The 22,798-nt window shown below is 36.0% G+C and overlaps 1 protein-coding gene across 6 annotated transcripts in view; it reads left to right on the top strand.

The window, feature by feature from the left end:
• Window positions 1-22,798, top strand: part of CENPC (centromere protein C) — a 91,590-nt gene that overhangs the window by 43,677 nt on the left and 25,115 nt on the right. For all 6 annotated transcript variants that reach the window (XR_003429348.1, XM_027089674.1, XM_027089673.1 and 3 more), the window contains 4 exons: window positions 7,195-7,386; window positions 12,945-13,206; window positions 18,490-18,633; window positions 19,775-19,857. Coding sequence is in view for 5 of the 6 variants with exons in the window: in XM_027089674.1 (XP_026945475.1) it covers window positions 7,195-7,386; window positions 12,945-13,206; window positions 18,490-18,633; window positions 19,775-19,857 (681 nt within the window). In the remaining variant the exon portion in view is untranslated. The remainder of the gene's footprint in view (window positions 1-7,194; window positions 7,387-12,944; window positions 13,207-18,489; window positions 18,634-19,774; window positions 19,858-22,798) is intronic.

The following is a 22,798-nucleotide window of genomic DNA, read 5'->3' as shown; positions in this document are numbered from 1 at the left end:
ATGTTCTTAATTGGTTTGTTTTTTACTTTGTAAGATTTTTTTTTCCTATATCACTGTCTGAATAAATCTTTGATGATAACATTTTCCCCCTCACATTCTTTTGCTTTAAATCATTATTCACATTAGTGTTTGAGTCAATTCATGAACATGGACAATAATCTCTGTCATCATAAGCTCCTCTCACTTGTTAGAGCAGTTCCTGAGGATATTTTTGAGAAGCGTAAGGGAGGAACAAGAAGGGAAGAAATAGAAGAAAAGAAGTTGGAGAAGAGAGATGAGATTGGAGAGGGGCTGGAAAATGATGCTCATCAGTGAGGATTCTTGCTGTTGTACAAATAATTCCTTAAACTACTAATCACTGTCAACCATGTTGAAAGTTCTCATTCTTGCTTTAGTGTTTTGTAAATTGACTCTTTATTATTTTCTATATCTACTCCCTAAAAGATCTTATTTACTGACAAGGTTTACTTTGTGGTAACTCTTCTAATGTCTTCCATTATCATCACTTCGAAAGTATTGGTTGATACTATTAAGCATAATATTGGTAAAATAGATTATTTTCTTTTTTTAATTAAAATTTTTGTGCCTGGTTCAGTATAATTAAGGTGAATATACCTTATAAGCATGAATCAGTTCTCTTTTATCAGTATTTTATCCCAAATTTAAAGTACTGCCAAATTCTGTAACTTATTCTTAAAGTAGAATCAGAGAGTGATACTGCTCTCCTTAGAGATTCAAATTCATGACAGAATTTGGCTCATTTTATCCTTTATCCCTCTACTCCCCAGTCAAATTTAACTGGGAGAATGACTAAAGCACCTAGAACAGTGCTTTTCATATTTGCATGTGCATTTGAATTCACTGAGGGCCTTGTTAAAATACTGATTAATAAACTGATTTAGTAGGTCTGGGGTGGGACCCAAGATTCTGTATTTGTAAACAGTCTATTCCAGGTGATGCTGGTATAGCTGGTTTGTGAACCACATTTTTTTTTTGTGAACCACATTTTGAGTATCAAAATTTAGATAGTATCTAAAATAGCTCATGCTGGGTAGCAGTTTTGCCAGTATCACTGCCTAGTGAAATATAGGCTTCAACCTGAATTCATTATTTTAATGCGTATTTATTGAGAGCCTGTGTACCAGACATAATGTTATATGTTATAGGTAATAAAGATGACTAAGATGTAGTTTTCATTCTAGCCTAATTAAGCACCAGCTAACTTCTGATACTGTAATATTCTGGTTCTCCATGTTCTTTGTTTGATTTCCTTCTCTATCTTTTTATTGATTACTTTTTCTCATTTCATCTATAAATTTTGATGACGGTCTCTATATTTCCCAAGTTTAATAGTTTTCCTTCTGTTCTTCCTTTACATTCATACCTTGAGAACATTTTTTCTTTGCATTAGATATCAACTCTGTCTGAATTAGTTCCCCAAATTTACCTTCTTAGTGATAGCTCTAGTCTTGTATGTCCAGATTTCAACCCCTATTATGCTGTCCTTTCTTCTTTTTATTCTGTATAATTTAATACTTAATTATGTGGTTATATATGCCTACTCTGTTGGCCTTATATACTATTTTCTGTTTGTTTTTTTCTTCCAGTTTTATTGAGATATCATTGACATACAACACTATATAAGTTTAAAGTATACAGCATAATGATTTCACTTACATACATCATGAAATGATTACCACAGTAAGCTTAGTGAACATCTGTCATTTCATACAGATATAGAATTAAGGAAGTGGAAAAAAATTATTTTCCTTGTGATGAGAACTCTTTGGATTTATTCTCTTAACAACTGTCATACATAATGTACAGCAGTATTAATTATATTTATCATGTTGTACATTACATTTCTAGTAATTATTTGTTATAATTGGAAGTTTGTACCTTTTGATTGCCTTCATACAATTCTCCTTCCACCCCTACAACCTCTGATAACCACAGATCTGATGTATTTTTCTATGAGATTATTTGTTTTTGAAGTATAATTGACTACAACACTGTGTTAGTTCTTGTCACACAACATAGTGATTCAGTATTTCTATACATTTCAAGCTGATTGCTATGACACATCTAGTTAAGATCTGTCACCATACAAAGATGTTACATAGTTATTGATTATATTCCAACACCGTATGTTTCATACCCATGACTCATTTATTTGCAGCTGGAACTTTGTACCTCTTAGTTTCCCTCCCCTATTTATTTTCTTCCATATCCCCTCCACATGTTTGTGTTTTTATACTTGTTTTCTAGTCTCATAGCGCTGTGGTCAGAAATGTTGCTTAATATGATTGCAGTCTTCTTACGTTTACTGAGACTTGTTTTGTGGCCTACCGTGTGATCCATCCTGCAGAATGTTCCATGGGCACGCAAAATTTGGATGGAATGTTCTGTATATATCTTTTAATTCCATCCAATTTAATATGTCGTTTAAGGCCAGTGTTTTCTTGTTGATTTTCTGTCTGGATGATCTGTCCATTGATGTAAGTGGGGTTTACACTTCCCTACTCTTATTTTTACTATCAGTTTCTCCCTTTATATCTGTTAGTATTTGCTTTATATATTTAAGTGTTCCAATGTTGGATGCATATATATTTACAATTGTTATATCTTCTCCTTGGATTGATCCCTTAACCATTATATAATGTCCTTTGTTTCTTGTTAGAGTTTTTGTTTTAAAGTCTGTTTTGTCTGAAATAAGTATTGCTACCCCAGCTTCCTTTTGATTTGCATGGAACACCTTTTTCCATTCCCTCACTCTCAGTCTGTGTGTGTCTTTAGATCTGAAGTGAGTCTCTTGTAGGTAGCATCTATATGGGTCTTATTTTTCAGTCACTCTTACTTCTTTTGACTGGAGCATTTAGTCTATTTACACTTAATTATTAATAGTTATTTATTTGTTGCCATTTTGTTAATAGTTTTGTAGTTACTTTTTGTTCCTTCTTTTGCTCTCTTCCCTGTGATTTGATGTCTACCTTTAGTGTTATGTTTGGATTCTTTTTTCCTTTTTGTGTATATGTCTGTTATGGCTTTTTGGCTTGTGGTTAACATGGAATTTATATATAGCAATCTATATGTATTACATGATTATTTTAAGTTGCTGATCTCTTAAGTTTGAACGCATTTTAACAACCCTGCATTTTACCCCGTATTTACCGTGCTTAAAATTTTTTGACATCGTATATATATCATGTTTTATTTATCCTTTAACTACTATCCCATAACTACGTTATGGATATAGACGACTTACTACTTTTGTCCTTTAACCTTTCTACTAAGTTTATAAGTGGTTGATCTACTACCTTTCCTGTATATTTGCCTTTACCAATGAGATTTTTCCTTTCATGATTTTTATATTCCTAGTTGTGGCCTTTTCTACTTAAAGTTCCTTTAACACTTTTTATAAACCTGGTTTCATGGTGCTGAACTCTTTTAGATTTTGCTTGTCGATAAAACTTTTGATCTCTCTTTCAAATCTGAATGATAGCCTTGCCAGATAATCTTGTTTGTAGGTTTTTTCCCTTTTGTCACTTTAAATATATTGTGCTACTCTCTTCTGGCCTGCAGAATTTCTGCTGAAAAGTCAGCCAGTAGCCTTATGGAAGTGCCCTTGTATGTAACTAGTTGCTTTTCCCTTGCTGCTCTTAATATTCTCTTTTTAATCTTTTTTTTTTTTTTGGCCATTTTAACTTGTTTTTCTAAAAAATTTATTGACGTATAGTTGATTTACAGTGTTGTGTTAATTTCTGCTGTACAGCAAAGTGAGTCAGTTATACATATATACATTCTTTTCATATTCTTTTCTATTATGGTTTATCACAGGATACTGAATATAGTTCCCTGTGCTATACAGTAGGACCTTGTTTATCCATCCTGTGTGTAATAGTTTGCATCTGCTAATCCCAAGTTCCCAGTCCTTCCCTCCCCACTCCCCCTCCCTCTTGTCAGCCACAAGTCTGTTCTCTATGTCTGTGAGTCTGTTTCTGTTTCATAGATATGTTCATTTGTGTTGTATTTTAGATTCACATAGAAGTGATATACGGTATTTGTCTTTCTCTTTCTGACTTCACTTAGTATGATAATCTCTAGGTCCATCCATGTTGCTGCAGATGGCATTATTTCATTCTTTTTTATGACTAATATTCTATTCTGTATACATATAACATGTTCTTTATCCATTCATCTTTCAGTGAACATTTAGGTTGTTTCCATGCCTTGGCTATTGTAAATAGTGCTGCTATGAACATAGGGGTTCATGTATCTTTTCTAATTAAACTATAATTGTTTGGGTGTATGCCCAGGAGTGGGATTGCTGGGTCATATGCCATTTTAATTTCATTGTGTGTTACTGTGGTCTTCTTTGGGTTGATCTGGTTTGGGACTCTCTGTGCTTCCTGAACCTGACCATTTGTTTCTTTTACCTCATTAGGGAACTTTTCAGTTATTATGTCTTCAAATATGTTCTCCGCCCCTTTTCTCTCTCTTTTTCTGGGACCTTTATAATGTGAGTGGTAGTACACTTGATGTTGTTGTCCCACATATCTCTTAAATTGTCCTCATTTCTTTTTATTTTTTCTCTTCAGCTTGAATGATTTCCACTACTCTGTCTTCCAGTTCACTGATCCATACCTCTGTAGCATCTAATCTGCTGTTGATTCCTTCCAGTGTATTTTTAGTTTTAGTTATTGTATTTCTTCAACTCTGTTTGGTTCTTCTTTATAATTTCTAAGTCTTTGTTAGAAACTTCTAATTTCTCACTGTGTTCATCCATTCTCCCTAGTTCTTTGAGCATCTTTATTAAGATCATTATCTTGAACTTTTTATTGGGTAAAGGGTTAACTTCATTTCATTTAGTTCTTCTAGGGCTTTATCTTGTTCCTTTGTTTGGAACATATTCCTATGTCACCTCATTTTGCCTAATTCTCTTTTTATTTCTATGTGTTTAGTAGGTTGGTTACAGTTCCAATCTTGGGGAAGTGGCCTTCCTTATGAGATGTCCAGTGGGTGCCCAGCAGTGACCTGCCCTCTGGTCATCAAAGCCATATGCTCTAGGGGTGCCCTGTGTGGGCTGAGTTGGCCCTTCAGTTGTGGCAGATTGATTACTGTGGGTGCACTGGTAGGCAGGCTTGCCCCCATCTGGTTGGTTTTCTGGCCCTGCATAATGTGGAGGCTGCTGGCTGCTGGTGGGCGGAGCCAGGTCCTGGGGTAGCTGGGTGTGGTGCTGGCGGTCTTGGAGCTACTGTTGGCCTGCTGGTGTGTGGGGCTGTGGCCTGGGGAGGTGGTTCCTGGGGTTGATGTTGTCTGCTGGTGGGCAGGACCTGTTCCTGACATGGGTGGCTATGAGGCCCAGGGTGTCCTGGAGCTGGTGTACATTCACTGGTGAGCAGAGCTGGGTCCTGGGATATTTGGCTGTAGAGCCCTGGTATTCCTTGAGCTGGTGTCAGCCTGACGGTGGGTAGGGCTGAATCCTGATGGTTGGCTGTGGGGTCCCAGGAGTCCAGGGGATAGTGCTGGCTCACTGGTGAGTAAGGCTGGGTCCCCACTAGGCTAGCTTCTTGGCCTCGGGCATCCCAGGACCGGTGCCAACCAGCGGGTGGGAGGATCTGGGTTCTGGCACTAATAAGCTAGAGAGAGGATTCCAAAATTGTGCTTGCTGACAGCAGTGTCCTTGTGATATAACAAGTTCACCAAAATGACTGCAACTAGTGTCTGTGTCCCCAGGGTAGCTCCAGTTGCCTCCTGCCTCTCTGGGAGGGTCTCCAAGATCAGCGGGTGATTCTGACACAGGCTTCTTTCAAATTACTGCTTCTGCCCTGGGCCTTGGAGTATTTGAGATTTTGGCATTTTAATTACAGTGCCTTTGCCTGTTAAGAGTGGAGTATGTATTTCCTGTAGCCCTCAGGTTCTTGTGAAAGTAAGCCTCACTGGCCTTCAAAGCCAAACATTTTGGGGGGGCTTGTCTTCCTGGTACAGGAATCCTAGTCAGGGGAGCCCAGTGTGGGGCTCAGACCTGTGGCTACCTGGAAAGAACCATGCAATTGTAATTATCCTCCTGTTTGTAGGTTGCCCACCCTGGGTCTTGACTCTGTCTTATCTCTACCTGTCTTATTGTGGTTCCTTCTTTATATCTTTTGTTGTGGGAGGTCTTTTCTGCTAGCCTTCACATTGTTCTCATCAATAGTTGCTCTGTAAATAGTTGTAATTTTAGTGTGCCTGTGGGAGGAGGTGAGCTCAGGGTCTTCCTATTCCACCATCTTGGCCACTGCCCCTGGTCTTATATACTTTTATGCAGTTCATTTACTCTGTGAGTTTCCTACTTGCTATGATTTTAACTCCTTCTTTGGATCTCATAGAAATCTTTGTGTCAGAAACTCAAAAATCCTAGTTTCTTGATCTACTCATTGGTCAAGAAAATTTTTCATTACATGTACTAACATCTAATGTTTTAAATCTTCTGAAAAAAAGAAAATTTCCATTTTTGAACTCATTTTGGTGGTTGTACATCTTTTAGATGCAATATTTGTATTAAAATAGCTTCTATTTCTCTGATTTCCCCTTCTTCCTGGTTGTCAGTCTCAAAAACAAAACTAGAATTTATCTGTCCCTTTTCTTAGATCTTTTCTTACCTACCTGCTTGTGTAGTAAAATGAAGTTACTATTGATGCCAAACCTTTTCATTAGCTTTTTATTGCTTGCCATATTCATTGTTTTAAAAATTATTTTTCCTCTTTAAATTCTGTTTAAAGAAACAATCTTTTTTCCTTCATATAGGAAAGATCTCTTTATTGAAAACTTCCTTAAAATATTCTCTTCCATGAATTAGATTGACAAAAATCATGAATTATTTTAAAAAAGAAAAGCAGTAGTTAACCTTTTTTTACAGGGGACTTTAATAGTGGAAGGAGTCATATATTTCATTTTTCCTTTTCAGAGTATACTTTTTTTTTGATTCAGGAGTATATGTTAGTTATCATGCGATGTGAAAAGTTTGCATTTAACTGAGAGAAAGTTGTAGATTTTATTGAGAACATGTGACTTAAAAAATAGAGATGAAAAGAAGCCCACAGAATAAATTTAAGAAGTTCCTGTAATTGAGAGGTTTTTTTTAATAATCTGCTCTGGTTTTCTGAATATTCTTTGGTGCAGTAGATTTTGAATTGTTTTTATTCTTTATTTTAGGAAGCAAGAAAGGTAGCACCAATGTTCCTCATGCAGAGAATCAGAAAAAAGATAAGGAACACAAAAAGAAGCGTTTTTCAGATGGGTCCAAGAAGAACAAAATTGTACCTGAAGAATTGACTTCAACTGTCACAAGAAGTCGAAGAATTTCCAGACATCCATCTAATTGGTGGGTGGTAAAATCAGAGCAGAGTAAGTATTTTTATTTAAATTATGTTCATTCTATAAGAGCCTCTATGTTTGATTTATACTCCCATTCTCTGGAGAAAAATCTCATGAGGAAAAATTTAAATTGGATTATCAATAGAAATATTAAATCAATTAATTATAAAGATATTTATGAGGCTTTATCATATACAGTATTCTAGATATAGGGATACAGCTGTGGAAGAATAAAACCAAAAATGAAAAATTGCTGCTCTTTTAGGACTTACATTCTACTGGAGGAAGATCAACAATATAGATATATAATTCATTCAGTGATGGGTAATTGAGAAAAACAAGGCACATAAAGATTAGAGTTGGGAAGTAAATGGCAGAGCTGGGAGTAGATAGGAGAATGGAGCAGAATATTGTTTTTGTAAAAGGTAGCAGTAAGAGTTGATTAGGATCTTTCAGAGCACATATATGAATAAAGTGAAGGAGGGAGCCATGTAAATAATTTGGTGTGGAGCATTCCAGACCAAGGTAACAGTATTAGTATAATAAAAGTACTGATGGACCATGCTGGAAAAGCTTGAGGAATGTCAAAAAGTCAGTATGGCTGAAGAAGAGAGTATAAGCCAGGGCAGATGAAGTCCGAGAAGCAGGCTGTGATAATGAGTTTAGACAAAGTGTATTGGGAAGCTGCTGGACAATTTTAAGCAATAAAGTGACCTGATTGACTTATCTTTTAAAAGGATTATTATTACTGCAATGTAGGGAGGGAACTAGGACTGGGCAAAAATGGAAGCATGGAGAGTAGTTAGGAGGTGGTTGGAGGGAAGAGAATGGAAATGGTTGGATTCAGGATATTTTTGAAGGTAAGTCACAGAAAGTACTGATGAATTGGAATGAGAGCTGGCTTCAAGGATGATTCAGATTTTTCTGCCTGGACAAGCAGAAGAATGGATCTACTGTTTGCTGAGGTGAGGAAAGGTTTACTGAGATGAGGAAAGATATGAGAAAAGCAGATTTGGGACGGATATCAAGATATTACGTTGTAATATGTTAATTAGATATCGAAGTAGATACATTGAGGAGATAGCTTGATAAAATGAGTCTAAAGTTGGGGGGAAAGATCTGGGAGGACATATAATTAGGGAGTTATCAATATAGAGGTGATCATTAAAACTTCAGGACTACTTGAAATCATCTAGTAATAGACTATACTTGGACAAGAAAGAAAGCTAATAATTGAGTCCTGGGAGACTCCAATGTTAGGAGTAGGGAAGAGAAAGGAAGATCCATCAAAAGGACTGAAAAGGAGCAGTTAGTGAGGTTAAAGGAAAATGAGGAGAACTTAGGGTTATAGAAGTGAAGTAATGAACGCATTTTAAGTATTGGGTGATGAACTATTTTAAATACTGCTCATGGCCTGAATTAGATGAGAGCTAAGAATTGACAATATGGTTTTGGCAACATGGAGGTTGTTGGTCACCTTGATAAAAATTGTTTCTGTAGAATGATGAGACCAAAAGCCTGATTGGAGGTGGGGTTCAAGGGAGTGTAGGAAGTGAGGTAGGAAAGACAGTAAGATAAAGGGACATAGCAGATGTGGGGTCAAGGGAAGGTGTCTCTCTCTCTTTTAATATGCAAGATACTACTACATCAGCTTATCTACTCATTAAAATGACCTTGTAGAAAGGTAGAGGATAAATATAGGATCACAGTCCTTGTGTAGGCAAGGAGTAGGGTGTGGTCCAGTCCATAGTAAAAGGGTTAGCTCTAGACAGGAGCAAGGACAGTATATCATATAAAAGAGAAAAGGCAGGGTATATGGCAGCACTTAGAAATAGGTTGGTAGAGTTGATGGTGCGAAGGTAAATGTTGGGCAGTGGAGACATTGAATAATATCCTCCAAACTGAGAAGGAACTTTGAGACTGAAAAACCAGGCAACTCCATAAAGTACAATTATGAAGTTTATTTCGGTTGTAAAGGCAGGATCAGGTGGTTGATGATCTAGAGGCATTTGCAGCTGCACTCCGCACAGCCAAAAGGAGTACAGGGAGATTTAAAGGGGCCAGAGCTAAAAATAGATTCTGACTACTAGCCAGAAGCACATCTGCACAGATAGGAACCAGGGCTTTTCCTCCCCTCCGAGGGTCTCATTTAACCATCTGAGTCAGTAAAGGCATTCTTCCAGTTTTCATATCAGATTAAGGCAAGGATAAAAGTTGATAGGGAACATATCTGGCTTGGGCATATTCCTTTTGAGGAGGCTAAAGCTCAGTCACACTGACGGGAAGGGGATGGTACTGTGGGACTAAGAAGGAACTGACAAAATGGAGTCAGTGTAGTTCAGCCACACAGTGAAGATGTACTCTTCTGAACATTTTTGTTTTCTCAGTGGAATAGTAAGCAGGGTCATCAGGTAAAAGTGAAGTGGGAAAGGTGATAATGGATGTCTGAAGTTACCTTGTAGTGGTAGGATACAAAGCAAAATCAGCAGAGAAAAGTTACATGGACAGTCTGAAGGAAATCGTGTGCAAGCTTCCAAGAGTCTTCTCCCAGTGCATTCATACAGGAGGCACTTAGTTCCTCTAGCTAGTTTTGACAGGTTTGTAAAGTGTTTATCAAGGAAGCTCATTAGAGATTTAGTGCCCAAGATTTTATTGGCGATGGTCACCTAGGCACCCTCTGCCTAGCGTGTCCTAAAATTACAGGCTCCCGGAAGGAAAAGCAAGTATTCGTCATAAACCATATTTTTTGCACAAGCAGTTTAGGCACACTAAACCACATTTACCAGTTATGAAATGATGGGAGCTCTCCTGAAATTCAAGTGCCTACACGCTACCCAAGGGCTAAGGGCTAACTTTGCAAGCAGGCCTTTCAAAGGATAGCATTTTTAGGCCTGCTATGCCAGCTCTTTTCTGTATAATATGAAACAATTATTGTTTTGGTAGAATTTTTTTAAAGGAGATGATCATGGAAAGATTGGTATATGGTAAGGTAACATTTACATATGTAGATACTATCGAGTGGGGCATTTAAATCAGTGAGTGAGAGACTAGTACATATGTGGCACTGTATCTGTGAGGTCTTGTTGCTACGAATTACTGAATTGTAATCCAGTAAGAAATGTTTATTCTGTTGCAGCTCTTCTTGGATTTTTGAGTTAGATCTGAGTTCAAATTATGATTCCTCCTCTTTGAGATTACTTTTTTCAGTTTCTCACTCTGTAAAATGTGATTACCAATACTTCCACCTCATTAAGTTGTTATAAGTATTAAATGGCATATACTTAGTATTAAAATGTTGACTACTACTGTTACTCCTATGGAGAACTCATCTTTTTGCCCCACGTTGCTGGAAACTACTATGGTCAATGAACATGTAAATATATGGATTAATAAAAGTCTTACAGAGCTTGGATAAGCATGCTGGAACTCCAAAATTTACCAAAAAAAAACCTGAAACGTATCAGTCCTGAGACATGTTGGGTTGCTGATCAAGTAGGGAGTCACAGAAGTGGAGGAATGCTTACAGATCACCAAACTCCTTTATCTGATGGAAGAAGAAACTAAGTCTGAAGCATAGAAAAGCAACATAAGTTCCCCCTAAGGTTATAGACCTTTGTGCTAGAATTGGAAAATAATGGAACCCAGATTTCTTGACTCTTGATCTACTGCCTGTAGTGTACATGTGACCCTCCTGCTTTTTCATATATGTCGAGAAACATTTATTGAGTTTCCACTGTGAGGCAGGAATGGTGTTAGGCTGGGCCAGGTCTAGATGAGGCAAATGAGCAACCTAGAATGGGAAATTTAAGGGGACACTTGGTCTTAGGGTTGTGTGAGTGACTTGGAGTAAACACCTTTTTAAATTTTCCACCCTAGTTAGAATTTTTATTTTTTCCTTATGAGAACTTTTAAGATATACTCTCTGATAATCATTTTGCAATATATACATATATTAATTATTGTATTCTGTACCTTAAACTTGTACAGTGTTAATATGTCAATTTTTTCCCAGTAAAACTGGGAAAAAATTTTTTTCTACCCTAGGCTACTCTTGCTTCACCATAATCCTGCCCTTGCTGTTAGGCATGAGGAATATAAAGATAGATAAAACATCAATCTTGGTCTTAAGGATTGCCAGTCTGCTGGAAGAGAATGATAAGTAAACAATCAGATGTATGATAAACATTGTCAAAGGACTGAGAGAAAACTACCTAATTTAGCCTTGGGAATTAGAGAAGGCTTCCTGAAGATTGGATTAGGAGTCAGCTAAGTGACTACTGCCTTTTTTTTTGATTTGTCTGTTTGGAGGAGAGTGCTGAGAGTTATGATTAATGAAATAAGCACTCTAGATGTAGTAATAAATTAGAATTGAAAATATTTAGACTTGATCCTTAAGCTATAGGTAATCACAAAAAGATTTTAACCAGGATTGTAATGATTCAGTTTGTGTTTTCCAAGGATGATCCCTTGAAGCAGTGTGAAGGATGGATTGAAGAATGGCAAGCCTAGAGAAAGGAGATCAGTTAAGAGGCTGTTTTAATGATCCAGATAAGAAATGATAAAAGTCCCTGCTAGGGCTTCCCTGGTGGCGCAGTAGTTGAGAGTCCGCCTGCCGACGATGCAGGGGACACGGGTTCGTGCCCCAGTCCGGGAAGATCCCACATGCCGCGGAGCGGCTGGGCCCGTTAGCCGTGGCCACTGAGCCTGCGCGTCCGGAGCCTGTGCTCCGCAACGGGAGAGGGCACAACAGTGAGAGGCCTGCGTACTGGGTGGGGGAGCGGGGAAGGCCCTGCTAATGACAGGCAGCAGAGCTTAAAAGAAGAGGATTTGAGAGACATTTTAAAAAAAAACAGTAAAATGACAGGATTTAGGGATTGCTTGTGGATAGGGACAGGAGTCTTGGATGACTCAGATTTCTGATTTAGGCATCTGGGTAGTTAGTTATACTTTTCATTAAGATAGGAAATACAACCAGAGTGGCAGATTTGGGGGAGAGTGATAGGTGAATATTATAGATATCAGCATGTAGATAGTAATTAAAGTTATGGGTTGATAGGTCCCTCAGAGAAGGTAGATAGAGTGAGAAGATGAAGCTGGGACCTTGGGGAAATACCAGGATCTTAAGGATGACTAGAAGAGTAGTGGGCAGAGCCAGAGAGGATGGTTTTGGAAACTCGTGATAAATTTAAAAGGTTTGGTACGTGTATCTATAAATTGAGGAGCTGCACAGTTTATGAATTTAACTTGAAAACAAATATAGCCTATGAGGGACTTCCCTGGCAGTCCAGTGGTTGAGACTTTGCCTTCCAGCGTAGGGGGTGCGGGTTCGATCCCTGGTCGGGGAGCTAAGATTCCACATGCCTCTGGGCCAAAAAAAACAAAACATAAAACAGAAGCAATATTGTAACAAATTCAATAAAGACTTTAAAAATGGTCCACATCAAAAAAAAATCTTAAAAAAAAGAAAACAAATACAGCCTATGAGATTGGGGTGTGTATGTGTTTACATGTAAAATATAAATCATGTTGGTATTTTAGCCAAATAATCAAACATTATACTAACTTTAGGTTATCATTTAATCCTTTAGGTCCTTTTTCTAGCAATTCTTCAGTAAGAAGTGAATTGTCATTGTATCATAACAGTAAACAAAAACCTGCTGAAAAAACAAACCAATCATCTAAGAACACTGGGAAAAAAACTATTCCATTTAAAAGGCAGAAGAGAACTGATGAAGGCAGCTCAAGAACACAGAAGGTTTTAAATGCTAAAGATTCCGGTTGTTCCCAGAATGAGTCATTGGAAAGTGGTGAGGCAGACCCAGCTGAGAAGAAAAACCTTAATCCTTCTAGGTAATAATGTCTCTTATGTGTACAATGCAGTTATTTTTGTTTGGCATTTAATAATTTGTCTATGTTATTTAATCATTTATATAGAGGCAATGTTAGCATAAAGGAGTCTGCAGTCTGACAGACCTGCTAGTAAATCCACGCTCTGCCATTAGCTGGGTGACACCTCAGGCAAAATAGTACTCTGAATGTTTCCTCATATTAAAATGGGGAATAATATATAGCACATGGGGTGTGAGTGATAAATTTAATAAGGTAAGCATTATTGTCGCCTAACAATCCCTTTTTTAAAATTGTGATAAAAACATATAACATAAAATTTATCATGTTAATCACTTTTTTTTTTTTTTTTTTTGCGGTATGCGGGCCTCTCACTGTTGTGGCCTCTCCCGTTGCGGAGCACAGGCTCCGGACATGCAGGCTCAGCGGCCATGGCTCATGGGCCCAGCCGCTCCGCGGCATGTGGGATCTTCCCGGACTGGGGCACGAACCCGTGTCCCCTGCATCAGGCAGGCGGACTCTCAACCACTGCGCCACCAGGGAAGCCCTCTTAATCACTTTTAAGTGTATCATTTGAGTTGCTTTCTTTTAAATGAGGTTAATGTAATTACAATAATCAGGAATACATCTTAATTCTATCCCCATAAGATGATTAGTTAACATATTTTAGTGCTTACTATGTATCAAGTATTCACTAGATGATTTCAATAAATTCTCATCAGTCCTGACAACGTACTGAGGTAAGTATTGTTCTTACGCATTTTTGCTTTTTGATAGAGCATTCACTCATTCATTCATTAAAAAAATAATACATATTATGTGTGAGAAACTGCAGGTGGTGGGGATATATTGAAATAAATGATAGAGTGCTCTAAAATACATTAGTGTATGTCATTATAGTGCATACTATCTAAACAGTTCATTGAGTAGTGAATTTCCCCCCACTGATTTGTAATGCCCTCTCTGTCTTATATCAGACTTCCATATTTATATTAGCTTGTTCCTTAATATCATTTGATTTTCATTAAGAATCTTAAGAGGTCGATAGGACAGGTGTTAGCTCTCTTTTTACATATGAAGAAGGTACGCTTAGGTTAAATAGTGTGTCATTGGATATGTAGGTCTTTTATTAGTCTAACTGTTTTTACTTGAATGTATTAATAATGATAAATAACTGTTTTATTAAACAAAGCAGATAAGCCTTTGCTATGGGTTGAGAGAAATACTAAGGTATAAAAATTGAGTTTTTATGTTGAGTTTCTGAATTTGAGCTAGTACCCCTAAAACAAATCTTATCTCATGCACAGTGAGAAGGAGTTAGTCTAATGAGAAATATCCAAAGTTGATAGTTGCTACAGTATCTACTTAAGAAAGCCTGTTGGGTATCTGGATTCATAGAAAGGAAGATCTTTGAGACATTTGTTTAGTTAATCTGTATAGTCATTAAGCTACTTACTATAAATAAAAGATCAAATATGTAATTATTTTGGTATTCTACTTGCCATAAGGTGGGAAGATAAATCTTTGTGGTTACTCAGTGGCTCTCATGGAAACCTCAAAGATAATTTAGATTTAAAAAGCATGTTAACAGTATTATTGTTCCGTATTTAGGAAAGGCAAAAAAAAAGAGACATTATTACATTAAAATATGAATATGTCTAATTTGTCTAAGGAGTCTTCCTGATTAGAAATATTACGTGGAAAAAATATTACGTGAACTTCTCCTTTATACAAGTAACAGATATTAAAATTTTAACTTGAATAAAGTGATATTTTTTGCTTCTTATAACCTAGTAACCATGGTCATTAATTAAACTACAAGCTAACACCCTTATTCCCCTCTTAAAGCGTTTAGGAAAAAAAAAAAAAATCTTAAAGAGCTAGTGCATTTAAAGTGTAAGAAGCAATTACCCTCTAGAAATCTTTGAATTTCTCTAAGCTTTTTTAAATTTGTATAAGCACTTAATTTTTATATTATTTCTATAGCCATTTGGAACAGAAGTTTACTACATTAGATTTTTTAACAACTTTATTGAGGTATAACTCATATATAGTTCACTCATGACATGTGTAGAATTCATTGGTTTTTATTGTATTCACTGATAGTGCAAACCGTCAAAATAGTCAATTTTAGAACATTTTCATCATTAGGGTCCTTTAGCTATCATCTCCCTGTTCCCCTCCCCAGCAACTCTACGGAACCACTAACCTACTGTCTACAGATTTGTCTATCCTAGACTTTCATATGAGTGAAATCATATAGTACAAGTTTTTTTGCATTGACTTCTTTCAGTTTGTGTATTTTCAAGTTTTATCCATGTTGTACCATGTATCAGTAATACATCCCTTTTTATGATTGAGTGCTATTTCATTTTGTTACATTATGTTTTGTTTATCATTCATCCATTGCTGGACATTTGGGTTGTTTCTACCTTTTGGCTATTATGAATAATGCTGGTATAAACATTTGTGTACAAATGGAATTGCTGAGTCATATGGTAACTTTACATTAATCCTTTGAGGAGCTGTAAGACTGTTTTCCAAAGCATCTGCGCCATTTTATATTCCTACCAGCAGTGTTTAAGGTTTCCAATGTCTCCACATCCTTGTCAGCATTTGTTATTATCTGATTTTTTGATTCTAGCCATCCTAGTTGGTATGAAATAGCATCTCATTGTGGTTTTGATTTTCATTTCTGTGAAGACTAATGATGTTGAGCATCTTTTCATGTGCTTATTGGCCGTTTGCCAATCTTTAGAGAAAGATTTACTCAGATCCTTTGCCTGATTTTTTTGGGATTGTCTTTTTTTTAAATTGAATTGTATGAGGTTTTAATATATTCTAGATACAAGTCTCATCAAATAAATGATATTTGATAATCTTCTGTCTCATTCTTTGGATTGTCTCACTTTCTTGATGGTGTCCTTTGAAGCACAAAAGTTTTTAATTTTGGTAAAGTCCCATTGATCTGTTTTGTCCATTGTTGCTTGTACTTTTGGTGTCATATCTAAGAATCCTTTGCCCAGTCCAAGTTCATGAAGATTTACTCCCATGTTTTTTTCGTAAGAGTTTTGTAGTTTTAGCTCTTAAATTTAATTCTTTGATCCATTTTGAGTTAATTTTTGTATATGCTGTGAAAAGTCCAACTTCATTCTTTTGCATGTGACTATCCAGTTTTCCCATAACTGTTTGTCAAATGGTCTTAGCACCATTTTTGAAAATCAGCTGACCACAGATGTATAGGCTTATTTCTGGATTCTCAATTTTCTTGTTGTCTATATATCAGTTGTTGTTCTAGAACCACACTGTCTTGATTACCATTGCTTAGAGGTAAGTTTTGAAGTCAGGAAGTGTGATTTTTCTTTTTCACGAATGTTTTGGCTGTTCTAAGTCCCTTGCAATTCCATATAAGTTTTAGAATCAGTATGTCAGTTTCTGCAAAGATGTCAGAATTCTGAAATGGATTGGGTTGAATCTATTGGTTTGAGGAATATTTCCATCTTATCAGTGTCTATTGATCCTTGAACAGGGGTGTTTGTCCTATTATTTAGATCTTTAATTTTTCTCAGCAGTATTTTCAGAATATATTTTACACTTCTTTTGTTAAGTTCATCCCCCCTAAGTATCCCTTTTGATGCTGTTGTGAATGGAATTGCTTTTTAAATTTTATTTTTGGATTGATCATTGCAAATGTATAGACATACAATTGATCTTTGTATTTTGATCTTTATCCTGCAATCTTGTTGAACTCATGTATTAGTTCTGAGAGCTTTTTAGTAGATTTTGTGAGACTTTCTAAGTACAAGATCATGTCATTTGTGAATAGTGATAATTTTATTTCTCCCTTTCCAATCTGGATGCTTTTTCTTTCTTTTTCTTGCACTATTGTCCTGGCTGAAATTTTTAGTACTATGCTAAGTAGAAGTGACAATAGCAGACTTCCTTATCTTGCCCTTAATCTTAGGGGGAAAGCATTGAGTCTTTCACCATTCAGTATGTTATTAGCTGTGGGTTTTTCATAGATGTCATTTTATCAGGTTGAGGAAGTTCCTTTTTATTCCTAGTTTGTTGAGCGTTTTTGTAGTGAAAAGATACATTTTGTCAAATGCTTTTTTTTTTTTTTGCATCTACTGAGGTGATTGTGTGATACATTTTTGTTGTTGTTGATAAAATGTTGCTAGTTTTTTTGAGGGTTTTTTGTTTTGTTTCGGGTTTTTTTTTTTTTGGCTGTAGTTTTCTTGTGATGTCTTTGTCTAGTTTTGTTATCAGGGTAACACTGACTTCATAAAATGAGTTGGAAAGTGCTCCTTTCTTTTTTGGAAGAGTTTGTGAAGAATTTGTATTAAGTCTTTGAATGATGGTAGAATTCATTGGTGAAACCATCTGGGCCTGGGCTTTTCTTTCTGGGTAGTTTTTTGATTACTGATTTATTCTCTTGTTATAAGTCTTTTGAAGTTGTTTATTTTTCTCTTGAATCAGTTTTGGTAATTTGTGTGTTTCTAGGAATTTGTCCATTCCATCTAGGTTATCTAATTTGTTGGCATACAGTTGTTTATAGTATTCTCTAATAATCCTTTTTTTTTTTCTTTTGACTCTGAAGGTAGGACCTAGAGGGAGACTAGAAACTCCAGAAATAAACTATCAAAGAATACTCAGAAGTTTGGATGCTCTTTAGTTATGTTGCAAACATAACTAAAGACTTTTTTTTCACAAATGATAAGAATAGGCTGGTAGACTGAGTCAAGAAACAAATTAAAACATAGGACTTGTAAGATGTGAGAGTGGAGAGAGAATTATGCAGTCTAGGAATAATGTATCTTGTTTGCATATATTTGGGGTAAGCTAGTTAGCTGGCAGCTACCAAAGAGATGAGCCTAGGTCCCTCTGGGCACTCTGCTGTTCCTTAGTAGGCTGAGTAGAGGTATCATATAAAACAATTTTCAGTTGTTTGTGGATTTTCAACAAAAACTGTGATAGATTTAACTGTGTAGTATACATCATAAGCTGCCTGTAGTTAATGTCTCCCAGTGCCCTCCTATCATCACGTCTATCTCAGTTAGGCCAGGTCTGTACCGTTTCTTTTATCAGAATTTTTCAAATTAGAACTCTTGGTAGGTTCTAAAGTCAAATTTCCTTCCTGGACTAGTTGTAAGTTTTAGGACCTGAACAAGGTTATCTGATATTTGTTATAGCCGATGTTATATTGTCTACCCACCTTGTGTAATGTTTCTAGAAGAAATACTTTTTGAAGAAATGTAAAAAATTACAAACTTTTCATTTTCATAGAGGTACAGGAAGCTCAAAGAATCAAGATAGTATGGCTGCACAAAATGTTCATCAAAAGTCTCAGATCAGTGGATATACACGCAAGACACGAGCAGAGTCAAACTTGGATTCTAGAGAGCCTGGGACTTCAGTTTTGGAAGGAAGGTATGCATGTGTTCTAAGGATAATAGGATTTACTCACTGTATTTGTTACCAATTGCTGTGTAACAGATTACTCTCAAAGCTTAATATTAATTTTGTTAGTGCCTTGCAAACATTATTTCACAGTTTTTGTGGGTAGAAATCTGGGAGAGAATTAGCTGGCTAGTTCTGGCTCAGGGAATCTCATGAGGTATAGCAGTCAAGATATCTATCTGATTTGCAGTCCTATGAAGGCTTGACTAGAACTTGGAGGATCCACTTATAAGGTAGCTAGAGGCCACAGTTTCTTGTCATGTGGCTCTCTCCATAAGGGTATTCAGTATGGTAGCTAGCTGGCTTCCCACAAAGCAGGTGATCCAAGAGAAAGTGTGACTATCATGGAGGCCATAGTGTCTTTTGATGACCTAGTCTTTGAAGTCTTCCACTTTATTCTGTTCACTAGAAACAAGTCACTAAGTCCATACCACACTCAGAAGAGGGGAGTTAGAATTAGGCTGTACCTTTTGAAAGGGGTGTCATCTAAGAATTTGTGGATGTAAGTTTAAAGAGAGCATACTCAGTGAGCAAACCAGATTAACCTAGTCTCCTAATATCTGAAGTCATACACCCTTTTTCAAAATGAAAGAATGGTAAATTATAGCAGATTCTCAGACTTTGAAGGGATGGCTAAGATTTCTTTACTCTTTGGGAGCCTGTGACCACTAGGCCTGTCTTGGGCTCATAATAGGAGGAAGAGGATCTAGGACTGGGATAAACTGAATCATCTCTGAACAGCTTCTGAACTATATTTTAAATTGCTTGTTTTTGCCTGTAGTTTAAAAAAAAATTAAGATAAGCTGATTTATTTGTAATTTTATTTCTTATGATTTGATTTTTATCAAAGAGTGTTATTTGAGTTGACTTAAATTTGTAACTCTGATTCATGAGTTAGTTTAAAGGGTTATAAAATTCAGTATTATCATGTTTGACAAGTCAAATGTGGTATTAAATTGTGGATTTTTTGTTTTATGCAGCAAATAAGTATACTATTAATATTTTATAAGAAAAAAACCTTTGGCAGTTTTAGGATAAAAATGACCATTAAGGTAGATATATTAGATAGATATAAATGCACAAATTTTGTGGTTTACCTTTTTTTCTTAAGTGGACCTTCTAGGCTCAAGAATTATTTAACGTCTGGAATGAATAATTCAGATGTGGATGATAATGAAGTTCAGGAAAGTTTGAGTAAGTTATGATTTATTTTCTACTGTCTTGATTTTTATAGTGTTATGCATGTGAAGTAAGGTGTGCTGTGTTTTATTTAAATTATCACCAGTGACATTTTTGTGGCAAATATGTATTGAGTACCTACCCTTAAGAACCTTACTTTATGGTTAGAGATTTCTAAGACCTTATACCTGGGTGAGAGAGGGAGGGAGGGAGAAGAGAGAGAGGGAGAAAGAATGAGAGAGATGAATGACAGTCCTTTCTTTGAAGTAGGACATAATATAATTGGCACTTAAGACACATACTGCAGTATTTTAAAGCTGTTAAGCGTATAAATGAAGCAAGATTAGACATATATTGATGATTACTGAAGCTAAGTGTTGAAGTTTTTAAAATGCCTCTTAATAGAGAGTTTTATAATTTTTTATGTCCCTGAAGAATGTGCTTGAAATATAATCTCTTATACTGTTTTTCTCTTTCCTAATTCACTAATTCTTTTTCCATTTAAATTGTTTCTTCCCCTTTTGTTTAGATTTACTTTATTATTTTTCTCTAAGTGGAATGCTTTTTATATTTATTTTTCTGCTTTTTATTTGGTAAAGAAAAAGCTGAATTTTCTGGAGTATAGTTTTAGTTTAAAATGAAAGGTTTTTTTTTTTTTTTTTCAATAGAGCGTTCTTATTGTTGTACACTCTGAATTATAGTGGTGATTTTTCTTTGACCCAGGTGTTATTTAAAAGAGTACATTAGTCAAGAGTTTGGTCTCCAGAGTCAGGAACCTGGGATTGAATCTAGCTTTACCACTTATTAGCTATGTTATCTTGAGTAAGAAATTTCAGTGTTCTTAGCTTCAATTTCCTTATTTGTAAACTGGCGATATCAATTCTAATCGCATAGATTGATACAAAGATGAATACACATTCTTTGCTTAGTTTTAATACCTGGTATATGTTCGTTATGCAGTGTTGGCTGTAATCCTAAGAAGTTGTGTTTTGTTTTGTTCTTTTGTTAATAATTTATAGTTTCATTTCATTGTTCTTGATAACTTTGCCCTGTATTATTAATTCTTTGAATTTTCTTTGTGTTCTAGAGTATGCTTAGAACACATAAAATTCATGGAAGAATTTTGTAATTCTTCTATGGATGCTTGAAAAAGAGAATATTACTTTTTGTGTACAGATATGGATTAAAAATATATATACACTCATTATTTTGTTAATGTAAGTGGATATATATTTTTAATATACTTTGCATATTTACAAAATTCTTAAATATTTATGGAATATTATGGAATACTTACTATGCATTCTAAGGGAAAAAGATATCAAAACTTGTGATTTGTTGGATGTTGAGAGTAGAAAAATAAAGCAGTGATTTTTAGGGTGGGAAATGCGAGTTACATTTTTAGATAGATGGGCAGAAAAGGTCTTACTGAAGAAGTGATAATTTGAGCAAAGATATGAGAAAGGTGAGAAATCAAATCATGCAGCTCTATGGAGAAATAGTGCCTCATGCAGAGGGAAGATAAGGGCAAAGGTTTTGATCAAGAAACACCAAGGAGGCTGGGAAGGCTGGAGTTGAGGAAGAGAGGGAGAGGGTAGTAGGAGATGATGTCACAGAGCTAACAAGAATGAAAGATCATATAGCATGTTAAAGGCTACTATAAGGATTTCGGGCTTTACTGAGAGAGATGGGAAGCCATTGGAGGATTTTGAGCAGAAGAGAGACATGACTAACCTATAAACAGAATAATTGCGGCTGCTGTAGAATACACATTAGGGGTGGACTGATAAGTTTGAAGGGGGCAGGTGTAAGGTTGGAAGCAGGGAGACCAGTTGGTGAGACATTAGTAATCCCCTTGTGAGGCGGTAGCTTGGACTAGGGGGTTAGCAGTGGAAGGTGGAGAGCAGTAGTAGGATTTTAGGTGTTTTTGATGGTAGAATCAACATGATTTCCTGATGGATGGGATGTAAGGTGTAAAAGAAAGTGAGGTGTCAAGGATAATGGACTTTAAAGTTTTTGGCCTGAGCACCTGGAAGAATGGCGTTGTCATTTCTTGATTTGGAAACTACTAGAGAAGGGCAGATTTGGGGGAAAAGAACAGGATCTTAGATTTGGACATTCTGTGTTTCATATTATTCTTATGATTTGTATCCTTATCATTTGTGAGGTCTGTTAAGGATCGCCAGAGTTGACGGTAAAGTGTTTGCTTTGCAGTGGTCTGTCTCTCCTATTTCCTGCAGTCTTTACTATGTACATTTCAGCGCTCTTACTGAGCATGTAAGTTTGCATATGGAATGTACCTGTTTTGGTCAAATTTACCTTCTTGATCATGTTACAATGCTTTTACTTTGTAGTCTTCTTTTGTCTAATATTAACATTGTGACTCCCAGCTTTCTTTTGGTTTGTTTTTGTTTCTTATATTTCTTTTCTTCCTTTTACTTAACCTTTTTTTTTTTACCAAACTAAAGCAGAGTGGCTTCAAACAGCATGATTGAATTTTTATTTTTGACTTGCTCTGTCAGTATTTTTTTCCTTTAATAAATGTTTAACAGATATGCTTTGTTACTTCTTTGTAAAGTTGGTAGATAAGTCTCACACATGCTAGCAAGGACTCAGGAACTTTCTTTTTTATCACAATGAACAACTAGTCAAATAGTAAAAGTCTTTTGAGTCACAATCTTTTTGTTCTTTAAACTATTTGGCTATTGCTCTTTTATCTCATGATAGCTAATGCTTATGAGTAGATATTGTAAGCCAGCCTTACTTCTTTTTTCCTTTGTAAATAACCTGTTTCTTCCATTTTCATGCTTATTAGGCTTTGTTAGTCTTTGAAATTCTGGAGTTGTCTCTGTGTTTGGCTTTGTTTTGTTTTATACTCTTCTGGGAAATAATTTTAAATTTACTCAAATACCATATCCCCTTCATCCAGTTCCCATAATTTCCAACATTTTACAAT

Source organism: Aethalodelphis obliquidens, unplaced genomic scaffold (genome assembly GCF_003676395.1).
Source record: "Aethalodelphis obliquidens isolate GAN/ISIS:26980383/991018 unplaced genomic scaffold, ASM367639v1 scaffold67, whole genome shotgun sequence".
Classification (NCBI taxonomy): domain Eukaryota; kingdom Metazoa; phylum Chordata; class Mammalia; order Artiodactyla; family Delphinidae; genus Aethalodelphis; species Aethalodelphis obliquidens.
Note: the sequence above shows the minus strand (reverse complement) of the source record. Positions and strands in the feature narration are given on the sequence as shown.